General features: G+C 45.5%; 1 protein-coding gene across 14 annotated transcripts in view; it reads left to right on the top strand.

The window, feature by feature from the left end:
* Positions 1–22,078, top strand: part of LOC110521425 (CUGBP Elav-like family member 5) — a 358,349-nt gene that overhangs the window by 20,247 nt on the left and 316,024 nt on the right. For all 14 annotated transcript variants that reach the window (XM_090231305.1, XM_090231303.1, XM_090231302.1 and 11 more), the window contains exon 2: positions 11,068–11,150. In XM_090231305.1, the coding sequence (XP_090087431.1) occupies positions 11,068–11,150 (83 nt within the window). The remainder of the gene's footprint in view (positions 1–11,067; positions 11,151–22,078) is intronic.

The following is a 22,078-nucleotide window of genomic DNA, read 5'->3' as shown; positions in this document are numbered from 1 at the left end:
TTACTATCAATGTTCCTGAACATATTTCACTTGGTTTCCCAAATGAAGCACTGGGTAGCTGCAGGAACAGGATTGGAGAGCCCATGGCACACAGAGTTTGGGCATAATGTCATCTTTTGCACAGCAAGAGGCTGCATTCTCCTCAAACTGTGTTTGATGTGTGGATGGAAATATATATGTTCTATAAGCCCAGGAATTTCTATATGCAATCCCGTCTGAAAGCAGAGTTTTGATGGTTACCACTAAAAACAGGAGGATCCCAGCTGCTACTATATTTATAAAACCGGAGTAGCCTACCCTGCATGATTGAAAAATGAACCACCGGGAAGCGACCTCCATTCACTATTCCAGTGCATACAGATGACATGTCTTTTTTTCCCCTGTCCCTGCCCTTGTCCCTGTCCCTGTCCCTGTCCCTGTCCCTGCCCTTGTCCCTGTCCCTGTCCCTGCCCTTGTCCCTGTCCCTGTCCCTGTCCCTGTCCCCGTCCCTGTCCCTGCCCTTGTCCCTGTCCCTGTCCCTGTCCCTGCCCTTGTCCCTGTCCCTGCCCTAGTCCCTGTCCCTGTCCCTGCCCTAGTCCCTGTCCCTGTCCTTGTCCCTGTCCCTGTCCCTGTCCCTGTCCCTGCCCTTGTCCCTGTCCCTGCCCCTGCCCTTGTCCCTGTCCCTGTCCCTATCCCTGTTCCTGTCCCTGCCCTAGTCCCTGTCCCTGTCCCTGTCCCTGCCCTTGTCCCTGTCCCTGTTTCTGTTTCTGTTTCTGTTTCTGTTCCTGTCCCAGTTCCTGTTTCTGTTTCTGTCCCTGTCCCTGTTCCCGTCCCTGTTCCTGTCCCCGTCCCCGCCATTGTCCCTGTCCCTACCCCTGTTTCTGTTTCTGTTTCTGTTCCTGTCCCAGTTCCTGTTCCTGTTCCTGTTCCTGTTTCTGTTCCTGTTTCTGTCCCTGTTCCTGTCCCTGTTCCTGTCCCTGTTCCCATCCCCGTCACTGTCCCCGTCTCCGTCCCTGTCCCTTTTCCTGTCCCTACCCGTGTTTCTGTTTCTGTTTCTGTTCCTGTTCCTGTTCCTGTTCCTGTCCCTGTTCCCGTCCCCGTCACTGTCCCCGTCTCCGTCCCTGTCCCTTTTCCTGTCCCTACCCCTGTTTCTGTTTCTGTCCCTGTTTCTGTTCCTGTCCCTGTTTCTGTCCCCGTCCCCGTCCCTGTTCCCGTCCCTGTTCCTGTCCCTACCCCTGTTTCTGTTCCTGTCCTTGTTCCTGTCCCGTCCCTGTTCCTGTCCCTGTTCCTGTCCCTGTCCCTACCCCTGTTCCTGTCCCTGTTCCTGTCCCTGTCCCTGTCTCTACCCCTGTCCCTGTTCCTGTTCCTGTCCCTACACCTGTCCATGTCCCTGTTCCTGTCCCTGTTCCTGTCCCTACCCCTGTTCCTGTTCCTGTCCCTGTTCCCGTCACTGTTCCTGTTCCTTTCCCTACCCCTGTCCCTGTCCCTGTCCCTGTCCCTGTTCCTGTTCCTGTTCCTGTCCCTACACCTGTTCGTGTCCCTGTTCCTATCCCTGTCCCTGTCCCTACCCCTGTCCCTGTCCCTGCCCTTGTCCCTGTCCCTGTCCCTGTCCCTACCCCTGTTCCTGTTTCTGTCCCTGTCCCTACCCCTGTTCCCATTCCTGTCCCTGTCCCGTCCCTGTTCCCGTCCCTGTTCTTGTTCCTGTCCCTACCCCTGTTCCCATTCCTGTCCCTGTCCCCATCCCTGTTCCCGTCCCTGTTCTTGTTCCTGTCCCTACCCCTGTTCCTGTCCCTGACCCTGTCCCTTTTCCTGTCCCTGTCCCTGTTCCTGTTCCTGTCCCTGTTCCTGTCCCTGTTCCTGTCCCTGTCCCTGTCCCTACCCCTGTTCCTGTCCCTGTCCCTGTTCCTGTTCCTGTTCCTGTTACTGTCCCTACCCCTGTTCCTGTTCCTGTCCCTGTCCCTGTTCCCATCCCTGTTCCTGTCCCTGTCCCTTTCCCTGTTCTTGTCCCTGTCCCTGTTCCTATCCCTACACCTGTTTGTGTCCCTGTTTGTGTCCCTGTTCCTGTCCCTACCCCTGTCCCTGTCCCTGCCCTTGTCCCTGTCCCTGTCCCTACCCCTGTTTCTGTTTCTGTTTCTGTTCCTGTCCCAGTTCCTGTTCCTGTTCCCGTCACTGTCCCCGTCTCCGTCCCTGTCCCTTTTCCTGTCCCTACTCCTGTTTCTGTTTCTCTTCCTGTCCCTGTTCCTGTCCCTACTCCTGTTTCTGTTTCTCTTCCTGTCCCTGTCCCTCTCCCTGTCCCTGTCCCTGGCCCCGTCCCTGTCCCTGTTCCCGTCCCTGTTCTTGTTCTTGTCCCTAGCCCTGTTCCTGTTCCTGTTTCTTTCCCTGTCCCTGTCCCTGTCCCTGTCGCTGTTGCTGTTCCTGTTCCTGTCTCTGCCCATTTGATAATGGACCATTCTAAATAGAAACTCATTTTTAGATATTTGTAAAGACAAGATTAAATTGATAATAGTCTGACTTGTGAATATATGATCACTTGATGGCAGAACAGTGTGTACAGCCTGAGGCAAGGAAGCATTTTGTGACTTTCTCAAATTATCAATAGCCTATTTATTGAACCTTTACTTAAACTAGGCAAGTCAGTTAAGAACACATTTTTATTTACAATGATGGCCTACCCTGGCCAAACCCTCCCTTAGCCCGGACAGGAGTTGTAGCGATGAGACAAGATAGTAACTACTAATAATTGGATACTACAAAATTGGGGAGAAAAAGGGGGTAAAATTAAACAAAATATATATATTTAAAAAAATAATCTAAACAAACTCTGAACCAGGTTGGGGGACAGGTTGGGGGACAGCATTAAACATGTATGGCAATTTAGCTAGTTAGCTTGCACTTGCTAGCTAATTTGTCCTATTTAGCTAGCTTGCTGTTGCTAGCTAATTTGTCCTGGGATATAAACATTGAGTTGTTATTTTACCTGAAATGCACAAGCTCTTCTACTCCGACAATTAATCCACACATAAAACGGCCAACCAAATCGTTTCTAGTCATCTCTCCTCCTTCCAGGCTTTTTCATCTTTGAAATTATATGGTGATTGGCATCTACACTTTTACTACGACAACCGGCAAAACATTTCGTCTTTCAACCACCTACATGGGTATAACCAATGAGGAAATGGCACGTGGGTACCTGCTTCTATAAACCAATGAGAAGATGGGAGAGGCAGGACTTTCAGCGCGATATATTTTGCAACGCTCGTGCACGCAACGTGTCCTGTCTGGTCAGCATGTAAGGCCGCTGCGCCACTCAGGATCCTTATAGTCACATGTAGCCCATACATGTTTTTATTTCTAAGACATTCCAAGGTTTGTATCATTCATCAATAATCTAGCTATAGTACTTGTTTCAAATGATCACTTTTATGCTCAACAAAGCCACTTCATATGCGCACTTACATAAATATCCTTTCTATTTTATTCAGCTAAGTTCAAATATATTCTTCTTACTACAAAATCATATAAAATAATGTCACAGGACTTATAAGCATATCTTGTCAACTAAATGAACAAGCCTACAGTCCATATCATGGTGCATAGCCAGTTAACATACTGTACATCTGGCCAACTCATATTCTGTTCTTCTGAAATACCTTTCCTTCATATTACAATGTTTCTTTAAACCTGCCTAAAATAAATAATGGATTTGTTGTGGTGGTGTATATTAAATGTATTTATTAGACTGTATTAAACTGTAGATGTTCCAAAGGCACATCAGTGTGGAGGCCTGGAGATGCAAAACATGTTTATATTAATTATCGGTCAATTACTGTGATTCCGGCAGTCATTTGCATGACAAGAACCGTCTGACAAAATGTCATGAACACCACAGCCCTAGCCAAGACCCTCACTGTACACACACTGTACACACACAAAATCGTTACTGTACACACACACACACACACACACACACACACACACACACACACACACACACACACACACACACACACACACACACACACACACACAAACAATTGCACAGAAACACACAACTGTTTTGGTCCACAAAGACACGTAGTGTGTTCTTCAGGATATATTTCCTATGGATCTGTGACTGTATATAAGTCATGCTCAAGGGCTGTTGTCTATTATAAGTGAGTAAAATAACAAATCAATGGCCTGGGTCTCCTTAGCCAGGGGTCACAGTGGAGACCAGTGTCCAGACTCCAGGCCATTTTAGCTCCATGAATAGCAGGAAGCATCTCAATTGTCTTGAGTGTTTTTCCTGTCCTTGTCTCACCTGACCTTCATTTGTACTGACATGGGAATGCAGGTGAAAGCAATATGGTGCCTGCCAAGTTGCCTGCCTTCACTTATCCAGGTCTTTCATATTAGAGCAGATGGAAGATAAAGAGACAAGGAGAGGAAGCATCTTGATACTATATTGAAATGCACCTGAAGGCCTCCCATTTATAGTGCAGGAGGGTGCACTGTCAGAGGATGGAGGCCCAGCCGCATGCAGCTCCCTTTAAGGTGCCTGACTTAATTAAGGTTTACAGGTTATGCTAGAGTTCTGCTTATATTACAGCACTCATTACAAGGTAATTAGGCTGGGGCAGGGAAAATATTGTTGTCGGAACAATGAATGAGAGCACTTTGGAAAGTACCCCCACCTCTTCCCTTTTGTTCTCCCTGAGCAGTGGCTGGGTGGTTGGCTGTTGATATGTTCCAAATTCTAGCAGCCTATTAAGCCCGTGTCTTGTCTTGGGAATGGGGCAGATTGCTAGGAACCTCTCAAGAGGAATGCGTCTGTCTCCCCATATGCACGTCTGTCTATTGTTTGTCTATTTAACCTGTAAATATACAGTGGCAAGAAAAGGTATGTGAACCCTTTGGAATTGCCTGAATTTCTGCATAAATTGGTCATAAAATTTGATCTGATCTTCATCTAAGTCACAACAATAGACAAACACATTCGGCTTAAACTAATAACACACAAACAATTATATGTTTTCATGACTTTATTGAACACACCGTGTAAACATTCACAGTGCAGGGTGGAAAAAGTATGTGAACCCTTGGATTTAATAACTGGTTGACCCTTCTTTGGCAGCAATAACCTCAACCAAATGTTTTTGAGAATCTGATCTGCACAACGGTCATGAGGAATTTTGGACCATTCATCTTTACAAAACTGTTTCAGTTCAGCAATATTCTTGGGATGTCTGGTGTGAACCGCTCTCGAGGTCATGCCACAGGATTTTAAATCAGGTTGAGGTCAGGACTCTGGGCCACTCCAGAAGGCATATTTTCTTCTGTTGAAGCCATTCTGTTGTTGATTTACTTCTGTGTTTTGGGCCATTGTCCTGTTGCAACACCCAACTTCTGTTGAGCTTCAATTGGCGGACAGATAGCCTTACATTCTCCTGCAAAATGTCTTGATAAACTTGTGAATTCATTTTTCCGTCAATGATAGCAAGCTGTCCAGACCCTGAGGCAGTAAAGCAGCCCCAAACCATGATGCTCCCTCCACCATACTTTACAGTTGGGATGAGGTTTTGATGTTGGTGTGCTGTGCCTTTTTTTCTCCACACATAGTGTTGTGTGTTCCTTCCGAACACCTCAACTTTAGTATAATCTGTCCACAGAATATTTTGCCAGAAGCGCTGTGGAACATCCAGGTGCTCTTTTACGAAACTTCAGACTTCAGAATGTTTTTTTGGACAACAGTGGCTTCTTCCGTGGTGTCCTCTCATAAACACCATTCTTGTTTAGTGTTTTACATATCGTACAATCATCAACAGAGATGTTAACATGTTCCAGAGATTTCTGTAAGTCTTTAGCTGACACTCTAGGATTATTTTTAACCTCATTGAGCATTCTGCACTGTGCTCTTGCAGTCATCTTTGCTCCTAGGGAGCAACAGTGCTGAACTTTCTCCATTTATAGACAATTTGTCTTACCCTGGACTGATGAACATCAAGGCTTTTAGAGATACTTTTGTAACCCTTTCCAGCTTTATGCAAGTCAACAATTCTTAATCTTAGGTCTTCTGACATCTCTTTTGTTTGAGGCATGGTTCACGTCAGAGAATGCTTCTTGTGAATAACAAACTCAAATTTTGTGAGTGTTTTTATAGGACAGGGCAGCTCTAACCAACATCTCCAATCTCGTCTCATTGATTTGATTCCAGGTTAGCTCCTGACTCCAATTAGCTTTTGGAAAAGTCATTAGCCTAGGGGTTCACATACTTTATCCAACCTACACTGTGAATGTTTAAATTCTGTATTCAATATAGACAAGAAAAATACAATAATTTGTGTGTTATTAGTTTAAGCACACTGTGTTTGTCTATTGTTGTGACAAAGATGAAGAACAGATCACATTTTATGACTCATTTATGCAGAACTCCAGGTAATTCCAAAGGGTTCACATACTTTTTCTTGCCGCTGTAGAATTTGTTCGCCTTATCTTTTGGTTCAGCATTTCCACACCTTAAGCAAATTTACGATTCCCAAAATGTTTGCGCTGATCTGGGATCAGGGGTGTGAGAAGTGGGTGTGATTAAGAGCAGTAAGGACTGCTCTGAGACTAGCCCTGATTACCCCTCATAGTCAATCTGCGCCACAGAGCTCCGCAACGCCTGGCACTGATTCAGGTAATAATCACATTGTATCAGTGCTGATGAGGTGCATTTCGGGCTCCAGCCCCTCAGAAAGCCTATCATTTCCCCTAAGCCCTTGCAGCAGTAAATGAAGTAAGCAAGTAATCTACCTTCGGCGATGACATTTTGCACAGAGTGCAAATGAAGTGTGAGGGAGTGGGCAGGCAGCGAGTAGAGACCTGTGCCAGGGCTTGCTGTGTTTCTGCTACCTTCACACTTTTGGTGAAGTAAATCCCACAGAGAGGGGAAGTTCACACTTTTTCATTACACTGGGGCAGGCGCCTCTGAGGCACAGAGATGGAATAGAGAGGGTTGGAGTGAGAGACACTGTGGGGTGTGTGTGTACGTTAGGCTGTGTGTACGTTAGGTTGATGTGTGTGTGTGTGTGTGTGTGTGTGTGTGTGTGTGTGTGTGTGTGTGTGTGTGTGTGTGTGTGTGTGTGTGTTTGTGTGTGTGTGTGTGTGTGACAGTAGGAATGGGTAGTAGTAGGCTCTTAGAATAAGTGCTGATTCTGGTAGAGAGGGAGAGAGAGAGGGAAAGGTTTATCAGTAGGACCGCTACACTTAGCAGGCAGTACCTACACTTCACAGATTAGAGGCCAAAGGTTTCTGGACCAGACACAAGTTCCCTCCTGCACTATTAATGGAGGGTCATATCGTCAGGAAATAACCGTGCAAATGGCTACTGTCGAAGCAGTGGGAGGAGGGAAGAGGAGAGAGGAGGGGAGAGCAGAGTCTCTTCAATTACAAACCATCTCAACACAATAGAGCCAGGGAGAGAGAGTCACCCCAATGACCCCATATGTTTCTCTAGACTGATCAGCACTGCAGCCTCTCTGTAGATACTTCAGCATCTCTGTAGCTTCCTCAGCCTCTCTTTAGGTACCTCGGCCTCTCTGTAGCTATCTCAGCCTCTCGGTAGACACCTCAGTCTCTTTGTAGACACCTCAGCCTCTTTGTAGACACCTCGGCCTCTCTGTAGACACCTCAGCCTCTCTGTACCTACCTCAGCCTCTCTGTAGACACCTCAGTCTCTCTGTAGACACCTCAGCCTCTCTGTAGACACCTCAATCTCTCTGTAGACACCTCAGCTTCTCTGTAGACACCTCAGTCTCTCTGTAGACACCTCAGCCTCTCTGTAGGTACCTCAGCCTCTCTGTAGACACCTCAGTCTCTCTGTAGACACCTCAGCCTCTCTGTAGACACCTCAGCCTCTCTGTAGACACCTCAGCCTCTCTGTACCTACCTCAGCCTCTCTGTAGACACCTCAGTATTTCTGTAGACACCTCAGCCTCTCTGTAGGTACCTCAGCCTCTCTGTACCTATCTCAGCCTCTCTGTAGACACCTCAGCCTCTCTGTAGACACCTCAGCCTCTCTGTACCTACCTCAGCCTCTCTGTACCTACCTCAGCCTCTCTGTAGACACCTCAGCCTCTCTGTAGACACCTTAGCCTCTCTGTACCTACCTCAGCCTCTCTGTAGACACCTCAGCCTCTCTGTAGACACCTCAGCTTCTCTGTAGCTACCTTAGCCTTTATGTAGCTTCCTCAGCCTCTCTGTAGCTACCTCGGCCTCTCTGTAGCTACCTCAGCCTCTCCGTAGCTACCTTAGCCTTTATGTAGCAACCTCAGCCTCTCTGTAGCTACCTCAGCCTTTCTGGAGCTACCTCAGCTGATGTAATGGAGCCACTCATCAGACAGGGTTATATAAGAAATAGAGAAGGTGGAGAAGGAGATTCTTCGCCAGAAATCAACGTGAGATAAGGGTTGTTTTAGATCGGTATCAAATGATGCAGCGGTAAGATCATATCCTCCAGACCGTGCCTTCCCTTTGCTGCATCAGCACCACCAGCCTCTTGCTCTGGGTTACATCGCTGTTTGTCGTGTTTCAAACAATTTCATCATGCTCCGACTTCTGCACTTGATATGCAATGCAACGCAGGCAATTTGTACGTGTTTGGATTCCAATTAGGAAGCTGTTAGAGCTTTCACCCGTGGCCAGAGGATTCTTATTAAGCCTTACATTAAAGAACATAGAAGCACATTTAAATGGAGTTCATGTTCCCCTTTGTTTGTTGGCATTGTGGTTGTTATTCATTTATTCTCAATGCTGTATGTGTTACAAATTAACAAATGAATCCAACTTGGGCAGTGTTTGTGATTGTAATATGCAAACGAGGCCCTGCTCAGTGAGAGATGGTGGTGGCGCGTGTCCAAAAAACTAACAACACAATTCCACAGAATAATAACAACAAAACAGCCCCACATACCACCATGATCTCTCAGACAGAAAAACAACAGAGTAAAGCCTCAGTGAGAGGGACAGGGCTGATGTGACGTGGGGAAAGAAGCATCACGATAGAGTGATATGCTTGGTGGCCATTGGAAATCATTAAGTTAGGGCTGGCGGGGACCAGGTGTGCAGTGTGAAGAGAGCTGCACCATAACCCCAGGCAGTGCTACTGTAACGGCTCTCCTCTTCATCTGATGATGAGGAATAGGAATCATCGGACCAACACGCAGCGTGGTAAGTGTTCATAGTACATTTAATTAAATAAACTGAACACTGAATGACAAAAAAAACAACAAAGAGCGTGAACAACACGAAACAGTCCTGTAAGGTGAAAAAACACAAACAGGAAACAACTACCCACAAAACCCATGTGGGCAAGAGCTACCTAAGTATGGTTCTCAATTGGAGACAACGACAGACAGCTGTCCCTGATTGAGAACCATACCTGGCAAAACAAAGAAATACAAAAACATAGAAAAAAGTACATAGAATGTCCACCCTAGTCACACCCTGGCCTAACCAACATAGAGAATATAAAGCCTCTCTATGGCCAGGGCGTGACAGCTACAGTCAGCCAGTGAGGACTGAGGGGGTGACCCCAGACAGACTCCATCGCTGCCCATCCATAATATACATACAGACTCGGAGAGCAGGGACTAGAGGTAGGCCTGATGTGCTGGGAGACTGTGTAAGTCCCCTTTATTTTTGTGTTACCGTAATGCACTGACCTGGCTATGTGAAAAGGCAGTAAATTAAAAGAATAGCTGGGAGAAAATTCTGGGGTTATTGAATGCCTGTGTAGCATTACTCAGGGGGAAATACATGCTTGAGCATGTTGTAATACAGCCAGGCTGCGAGGAGTTGAATGAGGTGGGGAATTTATAGACAGATAAAAGTGATGTGATATGCAACATGGGGAATGAATATAAATATTTTCTCTGTAAAGACAGCTAATTCATTTCCACTCACTGAATATATTTTCTGTTGAAATATGATCCGAAAACTGATGGCCTCTAATAAACCGCCTGCAAAATGGCAGAAATATGATAGTGTGTGGTAACCCACATGAACTTTATTAATATAACACTACCAAAACTATTTATTCAAACAGTCTGGGGGAAATGATTGCAATAGTATTTATCTGGGTCTCTTTCTCTCTTTTGTCTCTCTCTCCCTCTCTCTCTCCTCATCTCCCTCATTTCTCTGGGCTGTCTGAGTGCCTGCAGGAGGAGCTCTTTATTTGGCAGATGGTGTTGGAGTGATATTTCTCTCTGTCTCTGTGTGTGAGTGTCTTGTTTGTGTGTGGTACTCACCTGGAGTTCTTGTGACAGGGGATTCGTTCTGTGGTCAAAGAGTCCTGAGGCTTGGAGCCCTCCCTCCCTCCCTCCCTCCCTCCCTCCCTCCCTCCCTCCCTCCCTCGCTTTCTCTGCTGCTGTCAAAAGGGCTCAGTATTGTGAATTGCAATAGTGTGGTAGTCGCTTTGGACAAGGAGAGGCTGATCTATGGCACTGGGGGTGGGAGAGAGAAATAGAGGGAGAGAGAGTGAGAAAGAGGGGCACAGAAAGAGAGAGAGAGAGAAAGAGAGAGACAAAAGAGAGAGATCGAGAGGAGAGAAAGAGAATACGAGAGAGAGAGAAAGCAAGGCACAGAGAGGAAGCATCCATCCCTGAGCCAACCGAAGAAAGAAACAAAATAGAGTGTATGTCTGCATTGAGACTGTCTGCAGGGAGGGACCGCTCCCAGTAGCAGCTCTGGCTGTGTCATTGTGAGGGACACTTCCCTTTCACAGGGTGTTGCTTTTCATGACTGACAAGGGTCTGAGACTAAGTGAGGTTGATGGGGACCCAGTGGGTTGGGTGGAGGGGATTCGATTGTGAACAATGTTGTTGCCAAGTGTTGTTGTGCTTTGTAACTGGGCTAGGGATGGTAAAATGATCAGTCTTCTCTGTTGTTCTGTGACTGAGCTAGTGTTGCTACTCCATGTTTAGTGTCCTTTCTTTTCCCAGTGTTCAGTCCCCAGTGTTCAGTCCCCAGTGTTCAGTCCCCAGTGTTCAGTCCCCAGTGTTTAGTCCCCAGTGTTCAGATAGACTAGTTTTAATATCTGTCCCCAACCTCCCCCTCTCTATTTTTCAGGCTGTGCGTTCCTCACCTACTGCGCCCGTGAGTCGGCCATCAAAGCCCAGAACGCTCTCCATGAACAGAAAACACTGCCAGGGGTAAGTCTCTCTCTGTACCTGCTCCACCACCGTGCAATCTGAACAACACAACCCACATCACCACTCACCACTGACCACCTACCAGCCTGCTTCAATCCGCTCCAGCCCCAGATATAACATTGGAAAAGGATTCAATCAATAATCCAGGCTTTTAAAGGACTGGTTTGAACTGTTTCATGTGTCTGTTATAGCCAGCATTGATCAGATGCACTTCGCTCATGCTTTCTGAGGCAATGACATCAAATGTCAATTAATTTGTTCTTTGCGTTTAAAAAAAGGCATAGTGAGTCATTGTTGTTTACTTAGAAACAGAAATTATATGCATGAGGGACAAAGAGCCCATTTGAAATAGGGAAAGTGCACTGTGTGTGTGTGAGAGAGGGAGAGATAAGTTCTGCATTTATAAACAATGTTTGTGTATATCTGTGCACAGAATGTGTGCGTGTTTATGCACAGTATCTGTGTGTGTGTTTGTGTGTGTGTGTGTGTGTGTACACATTGTATGTGTGTGGGAGTAGTCATCCTACTATTCCCCCCACTATGGCAGATGGCAAGGACATCGTCAGCTGCAGAGCAAGAGTAGAGCAGAGCAGAGCAGAGCAGAGTAGAGCAGAGTAAATCAGTTGTAGAGCAGAGTAGAGCAGAGTAAAGCAGTTGTAGAGCAGAGTAAAGCAGAGTAGAGCAGAGTAATGCAGAGTACATCAGTTGTAGAGCAGAGTAGAGCAGAGTAAATCAGTTGTAGAGCAGAGTAGAGCAGAGTAAAGCAGAGCAGAGCAGAGTAAAGCAGTTGTAGAGCAGAGTAAAGCAGAGTAGAGCAGAGTAAAGCAGAGTACATCAGTTGTAGAGCAGAGTAGAGCAGAGTAAATCAGTTGTAGAGCAGAGTAGAGCAGAGTAATGCAGAGTAGAGCAGAGTAAAGCAGAGTACATCAGTTGTAGAGCAGAGTAGAGCAGAGTAAATCAGTTGTAGAGCAGAGTAGAGCAGAGTAAATCAGTTGTAGAGCAGAGTAAAGCAGTTGTAGAGCAGAGTAAAGCAGAGTAGAGCAGAGTAATGCAGAGCAGAGTAGAGCAGAGTAAAGCAGAGCAGAGCAGAGTAAAGCAGTTGTAGAGCAGAGTAAAGCAGAGTAGAGCAGAGTAAAGCAGAGTACATCAGTTGTAGAGCAGAGTAGAGCAGAGTAAATCAGTTGTAGAGCAGAGCAGAGCAGAGTAAAGCAGAGTACATCAGTTGTAGAGCAGAGTAGAGCAGAGTAAATCAATTGTAGAGCAGAGTAGAGCAGAGTAAAGTAGAGCAGAGCAGAGTAAAGCAGTTGTAGAGCAGAGTAAAGCAGAGTAGAGCAGAGTAAAGCAGAGCAGAGTAGAGCAGAGTAAAGCAGTAGTAGAGCAGAGTAAAGCAGTTGTAGAGCAGAGTAAAGCAGAGTACATCAGTTGTAGAGCAGAGTAGAGCAGAGTAAATCAGTTGTAGAGCAGAGTAGAGCAGAGTAAAGCAGTTGTAGAGCAGAGTAAAGCAGAGTAGAGCAGAGTAATGCAGAGCAGAGTAGAGCAGAGTAAAGCAGAGCAGAGCAGAGTAAAGCAGTTGTAGAGCAGAGTAAAGCAGAGTAGAGCAGAGTAAAGCAGTTGTAGAGCAGAGTAAAGCAGAGTAGAGCAGAGTAATGCAGAGCAGAGTAGAGCAGAGTAAAGCAGTTGTAGAGCAGAGTAAAGCAGTTGTAGAGCAGAGTAGAGCAGAGTAATGCAGAGCAGAGTAAAGCAGAGTAGAGCAGTAGTAGAGCAGAGTAGAGCAGAGTAAAGCAGGAGGAGAGCATAGTAAGCAAAGTAAAGCAGAGTAGAGGAGAGTAAAGCAGTAGTAGAGCAGAGTAAAGCAGTAGTAGAGCAGTAGTAGAGCAGTAGTAGAGCAGAGTAAAGCAGAGTAGAACAGAGTAAAGCAGTAGTAGAGTGGTAGTAGAGCAGAGTAAAGCAGTAGTAGAGCAGTAGTAGAGCAGAGTTAAGCAGTAGTAGAGCAGTAGTAGAGCAGAGTAAAGCAGTAGTAGAGCAGTAGTAGAGTAGAGTAAAGCAGGAGGAGAGCAGAGTAAGCAAAGTAAAGCAGAGTAAAGCAGAGCAGAGTAGAGCAGTAGTAAAGTAGAGTAGAGCAGAGTTAGGAAGAGTAACACAGTAGTAGAGCAGAGTAAAGCAGGAGGAGAGCATAGTAAGCAAAGTAAAGCAGTAGTAGAGCAGAGTAAAGCAGTAGTAGAGCAGAGTAAAGCAGTAGTAGAGCAGAGTAAAGCAGGAGGGGAGCAGAGTAGAGCAGAATAAAGCAGGAGTAGAGCAGAGTAAAGCAGTAGTAGAGCAGTAGTAGAGCAGAGTAAAGCAGGAGGAGAGCAGAGTAAGCAAAGTAAAGTAGAGTAGAGCAGAGCAGAGTAAAGCAGAGTAACACAGTAGTAGAGCAGAGTAAAGCAGGAGGAGAGCATAGTAAGAAAAGTAAAGCAGTAGTAGAGCAGAGTAAAGCAGTAGTAGAGCAGAGTAAAGCAGGAGAGCAGAGTAAGCTAAGTAAAGCAGAGTAGAGCAGAGCAGAGCAGAGTAGAGCAGTAGTAGAGTAGAGCAGAGTAAAGCAGAGTAACACAGTAGTAGAGCAGAGTAAAGCAGTAGTAGATTAGAGTACAGCAGTAGTAAAGCAGAGTAAAGCAGAGGATAGCAGAGTAGAGCAGTAGTAGAGTAGAGCAGAGTAGAGCAGAGTAAAGCAGAGCAGAGTAGAGCAGAGTAAATCAGTTGTAGACGAATGTAAAGCAAAGTAGAGCAGAGTAGAGCAGAGCAAAGCAGAGTAGAGCACAGTAGAGACTGGTCTCCTACTGAGACAGCATGGCTCAACATGACCAGATCAGACCTCCACAGGAGAACATTACAGATAGAAAGACCAACCACCATCTAAGACAAGAAAATAAGGAGCCCAGCCAAAAGGAATGTTTCACATTAAATATCCAAATACTAACACCTCAAACTTTGAACATTACTGGCGAAAAAAACAAATGATTTATTTTATCTTTCAAATTTGCCAAGCTCCAGGGTGGAGGAGCTATTTCTATATTTTTTTTAAAGAGCATTTGAATATTTAAAAAAATATGTTGTTATTTGAGAGAACTCCAAGGGATGCGTACACGGTAGGCTATAACTGTGTTTAGCAGTGCGTTAAAGAGAGGGGGATTCTCTCCCAGTTCATTCCACCCCACTAGTAGTCTCCTCTGTCTCGTGGAGTCGCTAATTGCGCCTCCTTGCCAGCCTGGGAGGGCATCCGTCAGGCTTGACCCACCACTGGGATTAAAAGGCAAGATGTGGATGAATGTATAAATGAGGGGTACCGTGAGGCTGGGAGCGAAAACACAGTCTACAAACCATCTGGCCTCTGAAAGATTTAACATCCACAAGGATGGAACATATTAAAGACCACCAAGCTATGTCAGGGAGAATGAACTCCTCTCTCTGCATGCATGTTTATTATATTATACATCGCTCTGTTTTTTCCCAGTAGACACATTCCACTTACAGTACACAAAATGGTAATCGGGCACTTATATTGAGGCATCCAACGAATCAATGTCATCCGACAAACTACGTTACCCATACAACCCCATCATACAATCCCCAGAAATAGAATGCATCCTCACGCTGTGTCAGCCACCATCTTTCCCGCTGATATCCTCCACTGTACTCTAGTAGTACTTTTCTATACATCAAACCCCTCGACTGCCCGCCGTTGAGTTGTAATTCCACTTTTAGTCATGGCGAATACAAAGAGGTGAGCGTGGCTGTGTCTTCCCTCTCACCTGAGTGCTGTGAAACAGTTACCCCTTCTCCTGTGTTTCCTGGCCCCTGCTCTGGCCCCTGCTCCCCCTGCCTCCTCTTTTCCTGAGATATAACATGTCAGACCTATAGAACAGGCAGACGTTGAAATGTGTCAGAGCCCACCGAGAATGAGAATCAGATGGGTGGTCGGGGGTGTAGTGGCTAGCTACACAGCGTTTGTATAGAGCAACCACTACCTCAATCCACAAATCAAACACAGAAACACAGGCCTGCAGAAACACCACAGACACAACCACTGTACTGTAGCATTACTGATACCACACTGCTACCATCAAACCATCAGAGACGTTCTCCATCTCTGTAGTCAGAGGAGAGAGGAACTGATAGTAGTGTCTATTTTCATGTTATGCAAATAGGGAGACAGCAGTGGCGATTTTAGCATGGACATCTTGGTGGAGCAAACAAACAGAACATGTGGGATGCATTCCAGCAAAGCCACTACACAACACAACACTAAACAATGAATTGTCATTCAGGGCAGGTGGGGCAGAGCTTTTAGGTAAAATAAATAAATAAAATAAAAAATGTTTTTTTTGGGGGTGGGGCTTGTCTGTTTAATTTGTTATTTTGGCATTAATACGTGTCACATATCAGTTTGCAAACAATGTAAAAAAATCTACAAAATGTCATTGAGTTAATAAAGCCTCATACAAACATGTTCTCTTTTTTGCTTTCTTGAGTAAGGCAGCTCCAAATTGCAGGTGTTTCAGCCTAGCTCAGTGCTTTCTGTGGTGGTGGGGCTAGCCAGCAGAAAATACCTAATGGGTTCAGGTTTCTGTTGTGATTGCTCAGTTTTCTGTCACTCATGGGACAGTACGTCATCCCCAATTCTAAGCTTAGAGCTCGAAAATGTTAGCCCCTTGGGATATGCCATAGATTAATATTAGTAGTGCCCATCCAAGAAGGCTCAAGGTCTTTGGCCACAGATAGAATGAAATCAAATCAAATTATAGCTACAGTAGCTTTGATTGGACTGATCATGTCAACATCTTACTTTCAAAGTCTTACCTAACAGTCATCATCAGTTGTCATCAAGTCAATAATCTACTGGCAAATCCTTTTTAATCCTTGTCATATGAAGAGAAATAATGAAGAGAAAGTATAGATAAAACGTATCGGTGCTCATCGGCCATTGTACATAAAGATTACACAACAAGTTGTAAATTGCAAATTCGACAATGAGTCGTTTGGAAGGAATCAGTGGCTAACTGCAAGCGTTGCAACGAAACCACTAACGTTAGCCTGCTGTTCAATAGAGTGGCTGTGTTTTTTTCCCCGAGTTCCCACCATAAATCCAGAGAATGCCCGACTTTGATGACAAAATTTGATGACAGAATTTGCCCACAAAGGACCGCTGCGCCACCTTCACAAGGTGAGTCCAAACATCTATTGCATGCTGCTGCATAAATTATGTAATATGCAAGAGAGAAATGTATACTGTAGCTCTGAAAGTAATACTAAGTGTATGTTGTGTAGTAAGCTGTCAGTAGCCCATGTGCCTCACCCTAATAATTTGGTGTATTTTCACCAAGGCGGTATTATAAACACATTGTTCGTGGTCCGGTGAGTGCTTGTTTGGCTACTTTTTTATACAGCTTTGACAGTGCTACTGATAGTATTGGTGGTGCTTGGATTGCACATGCAAATTCAGAACACACAACATTCTATAATATAATTGTGTTATTTGACGTGTCAAATTAAAAGCTCATTTAACACATCAAATAGTGTTATATGACGTGTATCTTTTTTGACACGCAACGACCCAAATGCCGTTCAATGTGCCTCACCCTAATAATTTGCTCTATTTTCACCTCTTAATTTCGCCTACTGTTCTAACTTGGTGGTGCACAAATAGCCTAAAACCTGTTATTTATCCTACAGTTCTGACTTGTTCTACACTGTAAGAACGGTACATTTTCTGAATTCTGTCGCTGTACATTTCAAAAGTGCTGAACAAATAGTTATATTGACTACGTCCGTCCTAGCTCGCTCATTAATGTCTTAATCGAAATTACGGATTACCTCTTATCCGCTTGTCGTCCCCTTATGCCATAGTTTGTACATCTCTATTGTAACTAGAAACCACATTTGTTTATGCAAGTCTGCCATATCAGCTATGTTTCTTAAAAGGTAGTAAATGATACTGAACGAACTGTTTGGCTGCCAGACAAGGCTCCACTGAAAGCCAGGTGTAGCAGTGGTAAGATGTTGGGACTCTGCTGTTGGGACAGCTTTATGTAGGCCCCAGTGGCAATTTTAGCATGTAAGTCTTGGTGGGGCAAAAAAAAAATGTGAGATGCATGCCAGCAAAGCCAATACACGACACAACACTAAACAATACATGAATTGCACTCTAACAGTGACAAACGGTGCCCACAAACTGTTAGGGCCTACATTTTTTATGTTGACATTGTTTGCAAACTGATATGTGACACGTATTAATGGCAAAATAACAAGCAAAACAGGCAAGCCCCCCCCCCCCCCCCCCAAAAAGCAATATTATTATTATTTTTTACCTAAAAGTTTGGTGCTCAAAACAGCCCCACCTGCCCTGAATGACGAGTCACCACTGAGAGGCAGGGCCATGGAAAGAAAAGGAGAGAGAGAGATAGAGGGGAATGATGAAGGGAGAGATGGAAACAGAGAGAACATGTGTGTAGTAGATATGCAGCAGTGTAGCAGGATGGCTGTGTGAAGTGCATTGTGGGTTGTGTGTTCTGTGGGCTGGAAAAGCTTCTCTCTGCTCAGCGGCCTCTCACCAGCCAGACAGTCAAACAGCCATCCAGCCTTCTTTTAGAAACAACCCGCCACTCTGCGCTGATGGTAAGTAGATATGCCAGTTGGTTGTTTGTAATACTGCTTGATATGCAGTTTGCCCGGGGCTATGGTGTAATGAATGTAAACTAGGATCCCCCAGGAGAGGAGTTATGATCGTCGTTAACTCCTTCACTGCCGGCTGTCCCCCCACTTAAAGGTGTGTCATGTGATTGCCATCTGATCAATGTGAAACCAAATCAATATAGACAGTGCATAAGCAGATAGTCAACATGAATGAATAGTACATATTCAAGGTGTATACAAGAACCCTTACAGGTGACTGTGTTTCAGGCCCACCATTACCCTCTTCTCTGCCTGCACACACTCCCTCATAATGCTATCTGGCCTTTCATGGGCTCATCAGGAATTGCTCACCACAATGTCCTGAGTTCCCAGGAAGACATTTGCGGCAGAAATTAGTAGCACACCCTGATGGCTGGACTGGGCTAGAAACTAAATATATGTGGTGCAGTGAGAGAGGGAAAGAGAGATAAATAGAGGGAAAGAGATAGAAAGATAGAGAGGGCAAGCAAGAAAAAGATAGAAAGATAGAGGGGAAAGACAGAGACAGAGAGAGAGGGAAAGAGAGACAGATAGAGAGGGAAAGAGAGACAGGTAGAGAGGGCAAGCAAGAAAAAGATAGAAAGATAGAGGGGAAAGACAGAGACAGAGAGAGAGGGAAAGAGAGACAGATAGAGAGGGAAAGAGAGACAGGTAGAGAGGGCAAGCGAGAAAAAGATAGAAAGATAGAGGGGAAAGACAGAGACAGAGAGAGAGGGAAAGAGAGACAGATAGAGAGGGAAAGAGAGACAGATAGAGAGGGCAAGCGAGAAAAAGATAGAAAGATAGAGGGGAAAGACAGAGACAGAGAGAGAGGGAAAGAGAGACAGATAGAGAGGGAAAGAGAGAGAAAGATAGAGAGACAGGGAGAGAGAGAGGGAAAGATAAAGGGAAAGAGAGAAGAAAGATAGAGGGAAAATAGAGAGAAAGATGGAGGGAAAGGGAAAGATAGATAGAGAGAGGGAAAGAGAGAGACAGATATAGAGTGGGGAAAAGAGAGAAAGATTGAGAGGGAAAGAGAGAGAGAAAGATGGAAAGAGAGAGACAGAGAGAGAAAGATGGAAAGAGAGAGACAGATAGAGAGAAAGATGGAAAGAGAGAGACAGATAGAGAGAAAGATGGAAAGAGAGAGACAGAGAGAGAGAGAGTGAAAGAGAGAGAAAGATAGACGGAAAGAGAGAGTAAGATAATGAGAGAGGGAACGAGAAAGACAGATAGAGAAAGAAAGAGAGCGAAAGACAGAGAGAGAGAGAAAGAAGGAAAGAGAGGGAAAGAGAGAGAAAGATGGAGAGAGAGGGAAGGAGAGAGAAAGATGGAGAGAGAGGGAAGGAGAGAGAATGATAGTGAGAGAGAGAAAGATAGAGAGAGAGGGAAAGTGCCCCGGGGAGGGGAGAGTGTGTGTGGTTAGGTTTGTCTAGACAGTGGGAGATGCTCTTACAGCTGTCCAGGTGCGTACAGTATGCTACCATCATCTCAGGGTCCTCTGTGGCTACAGAGAGAAGTGTGTAGGGGTGTTGTGATAAACATGTGGACATGGCAGCTTGTGGTGATCAAACCGCTCACATCACTGGTCTGTGTGTGTGTAATTGTGTACTGTATACAGTAGTGTTTATTGTTGTGGGTGAAATTACAACATTATGTTTAATACTGTTATTGCATCAAATGGTTGTTTATGTAACAGGATAGGGGTTTGTTAGAACTATATTGTGTCTGTGTGAACTGAGAGTGGGCCTCTGGGGCTTCATGCTGACAGTAGATGTACGATGCCTTAGGTGATAAACTGAACCAGCCACATTCCATTCATGTGAAGGAGATTTCTCCTGTCTGACTGGAAGGTACCAGAGGGAGATTTCTCGGGTCTGACTGGAAGGTACCAGAGGGAGATTTCTCTTGTCTTACTGGAAGGTACCAGAGGGAGATTTCTCCTGTCTGACTGGAAGGTACCAGAGGGAGATTTCTCTTGTCTGACTGGAAGGTACCATAGGGAGATTTCTACAGTCTGACTGGAAGGTACCAGAGGGAGATTTCTCCTGTCTGACTGGAAGGTACCAGAGGGAGATTTCTCCAGTCTGACTGGAAGGTACCAGAGGGAGATTTCTCCTGTCTGACTGGAAGGTACCAGAGGGAGATTTCTCCAGTCTGACTGCAAGGTACCAGAGGGAGATTTCTCCTGTCTGACTGGAAGGTACCAGAGGGAGATTTCTCCAGTCTGACTGGAAGGTACCAGAGGGAGATTTCTCGGGTCTGACTGGAAGGTACCAGGGGGAGATTTCTCCTGTCTGACTGGAAGGTACCAGAGGGAGATTGCTTGGGTATGGATAATTATGAGAGGAACCTTGGCCAGACCCTGGTTTCTACCCTCAACGAGAACAGTCTTTACAGCATCTTTCATACAAATCCTAACCGTGTGGCTCATTCCATACATCTGTTGTTTGTCTTGAACATTCAGGAGGATGAACTTTGCTATAAAATGCTGTGGCTCAAATGCACTCGTTGTGCTCTCAACTAATCATCTAGGGGTAGTTTGTCGACTAGCTTCATTATTGCAATAATTCATCGATGTTAAATCAAATCAAAGTTTATTTGTCACGTGCGCCGAAAACAACAGATGCTTACTTACAGGCTCTATCCAATGGTGCGAAAAAAAGGTGTGTGTGTGTGTGTGTGTGTGTGTGTGTGTGTGTAGGTAGGTAAGTAAAGAAATAAAACAACAGTAAAAAGACATTTGAAAAAAGAGTAGCAAGGCTATAAACAGACACCTGTTAGTCAGGCTTATTGAGGTAGTATGTACATGTAGGTATCGTTAAATTGACTATGCATATCTGATGAACAAAGAGTAACAGAAGCGTAAAAAGAGGGGTTGGCGGGTGGTGGGACACAATGCAGATAGCCCGGTTAGCCATTGTGTGGGAGCACTGGTTGGTCGGGCCAATTTAGGTAGTATGTACATGAATGTATAGTTAAAGTGACTATGCATATATGATAAACAGAGAGTAGCAGCAGCGTAAAAGAGGGATTGGGGGGGGGCACACAATGCAAATAGTCCAGGTAGCCATTTGATTACCTGTTCAGGAGTCTTATGGCTTGTGGGTAAAAACTGTTGAGAAGCCTTTTTGTCCTAGACTTGGCACTCCGGTACTGCTTGCCATGCAGAGAACAGTCTATGACTCGGGTGGCTGGGTTCTTTGACAATTTTTAGGGTCTTCCTCTGACACCGCCTGGTGTAGAGGTCCTGGATGGCAGGCAGCTTTGCCCGAGTGATGTACTGGGCCGTACGCACTACCCTCTGTAGTGCCTTGCTGTAGGAGGCAGAGCAATTGCCGTACCAGGCAGTGATGCAACCAGTTGATGCTGTCAATGTTTCAGCTGTAGAACCTTTTCAGGATCTCAGGACCCATGCCAAATCTTTTTAGTTTCCTGAGGGGGAATAGACTTTGTCGTGCCCTCTTCACAACTGTCTTGGTGTGTTTAGACCGATCTAGTTTGTTGTTGATGTGGACACCAAGGAATTTGAAGCTCTCAATCTGCTCCACTACAGCCCAGTCGATGAGAATGCTCGGTGCTCCTTTTCCTGTAGTCCACAATGATCTCCTTAGTCTTGGTTACGTTAAGGGATAGGTTGTTATTCTGGCACCACCCGGCCAGGTTTCTGACCTCCTCCTTGTAGGCTGTCTCGTCATTGTCGTTGTTGTCTCGTCAGCAAACGTAATGATGGTGTTGGAGTCATGCCTGGCCATGCAGTCGTGGGTGAACAGGGAGTACAGGAGGGGACTGAGCACGCACCCCTGGGGAGCTCCAGTGTTGAGGATCAGCGTGGCAGATGTGCTGCTGACTACCCTTACCACCTGGGGGCGGCCCATCAGGAAGTCCAGGATCCAGTTGCAGAGGGAGGTGTTTAGTCCCAGGTTCCTTAGCTTGGTAATGAGCTTTGAGGGTACTATGGTGTTGAACACTGAGCTGTAGTCAATGAACAGCATTCTCACAAAGGTGTTCCTTTTGTCCAGGTGGGAAAGGGCAGTATGGAGTGCAATAGAGATTGCATCATCTGTGGATCTGTTTGTGCGGTATGCAAATTGGAGTGGGTCTAGGGTTTCTGGGATAATGGTGTTGATGTGAGCCATGACCAGCCTTTCAAAGCACTTCATGGCTACGGACGTGAGTGCTACGGGTCTGTAGTCATTTAGGCAGGTTGCCTTTGTGTGCTTGGGCACAGGGACTATGGT

Source organism: Oncorhynchus mykiss, chromosome 4, assembly GCF_057628025.1.
Source record: "Oncorhynchus mykiss isolate SJ-2025 chromosome 4, ASM5762802v1, whole genome shotgun sequence".
NCBI lineage: Eukaryota > Metazoa > Chordata > Actinopteri > Salmoniformes > Salmonidae > Oncorhynchus > Oncorhynchus mykiss.
The sequence above is the reverse complement of the archived record's forward strand: the minus strand, read 5'-3'. Positions and strand labels throughout refer to the sequence as shown.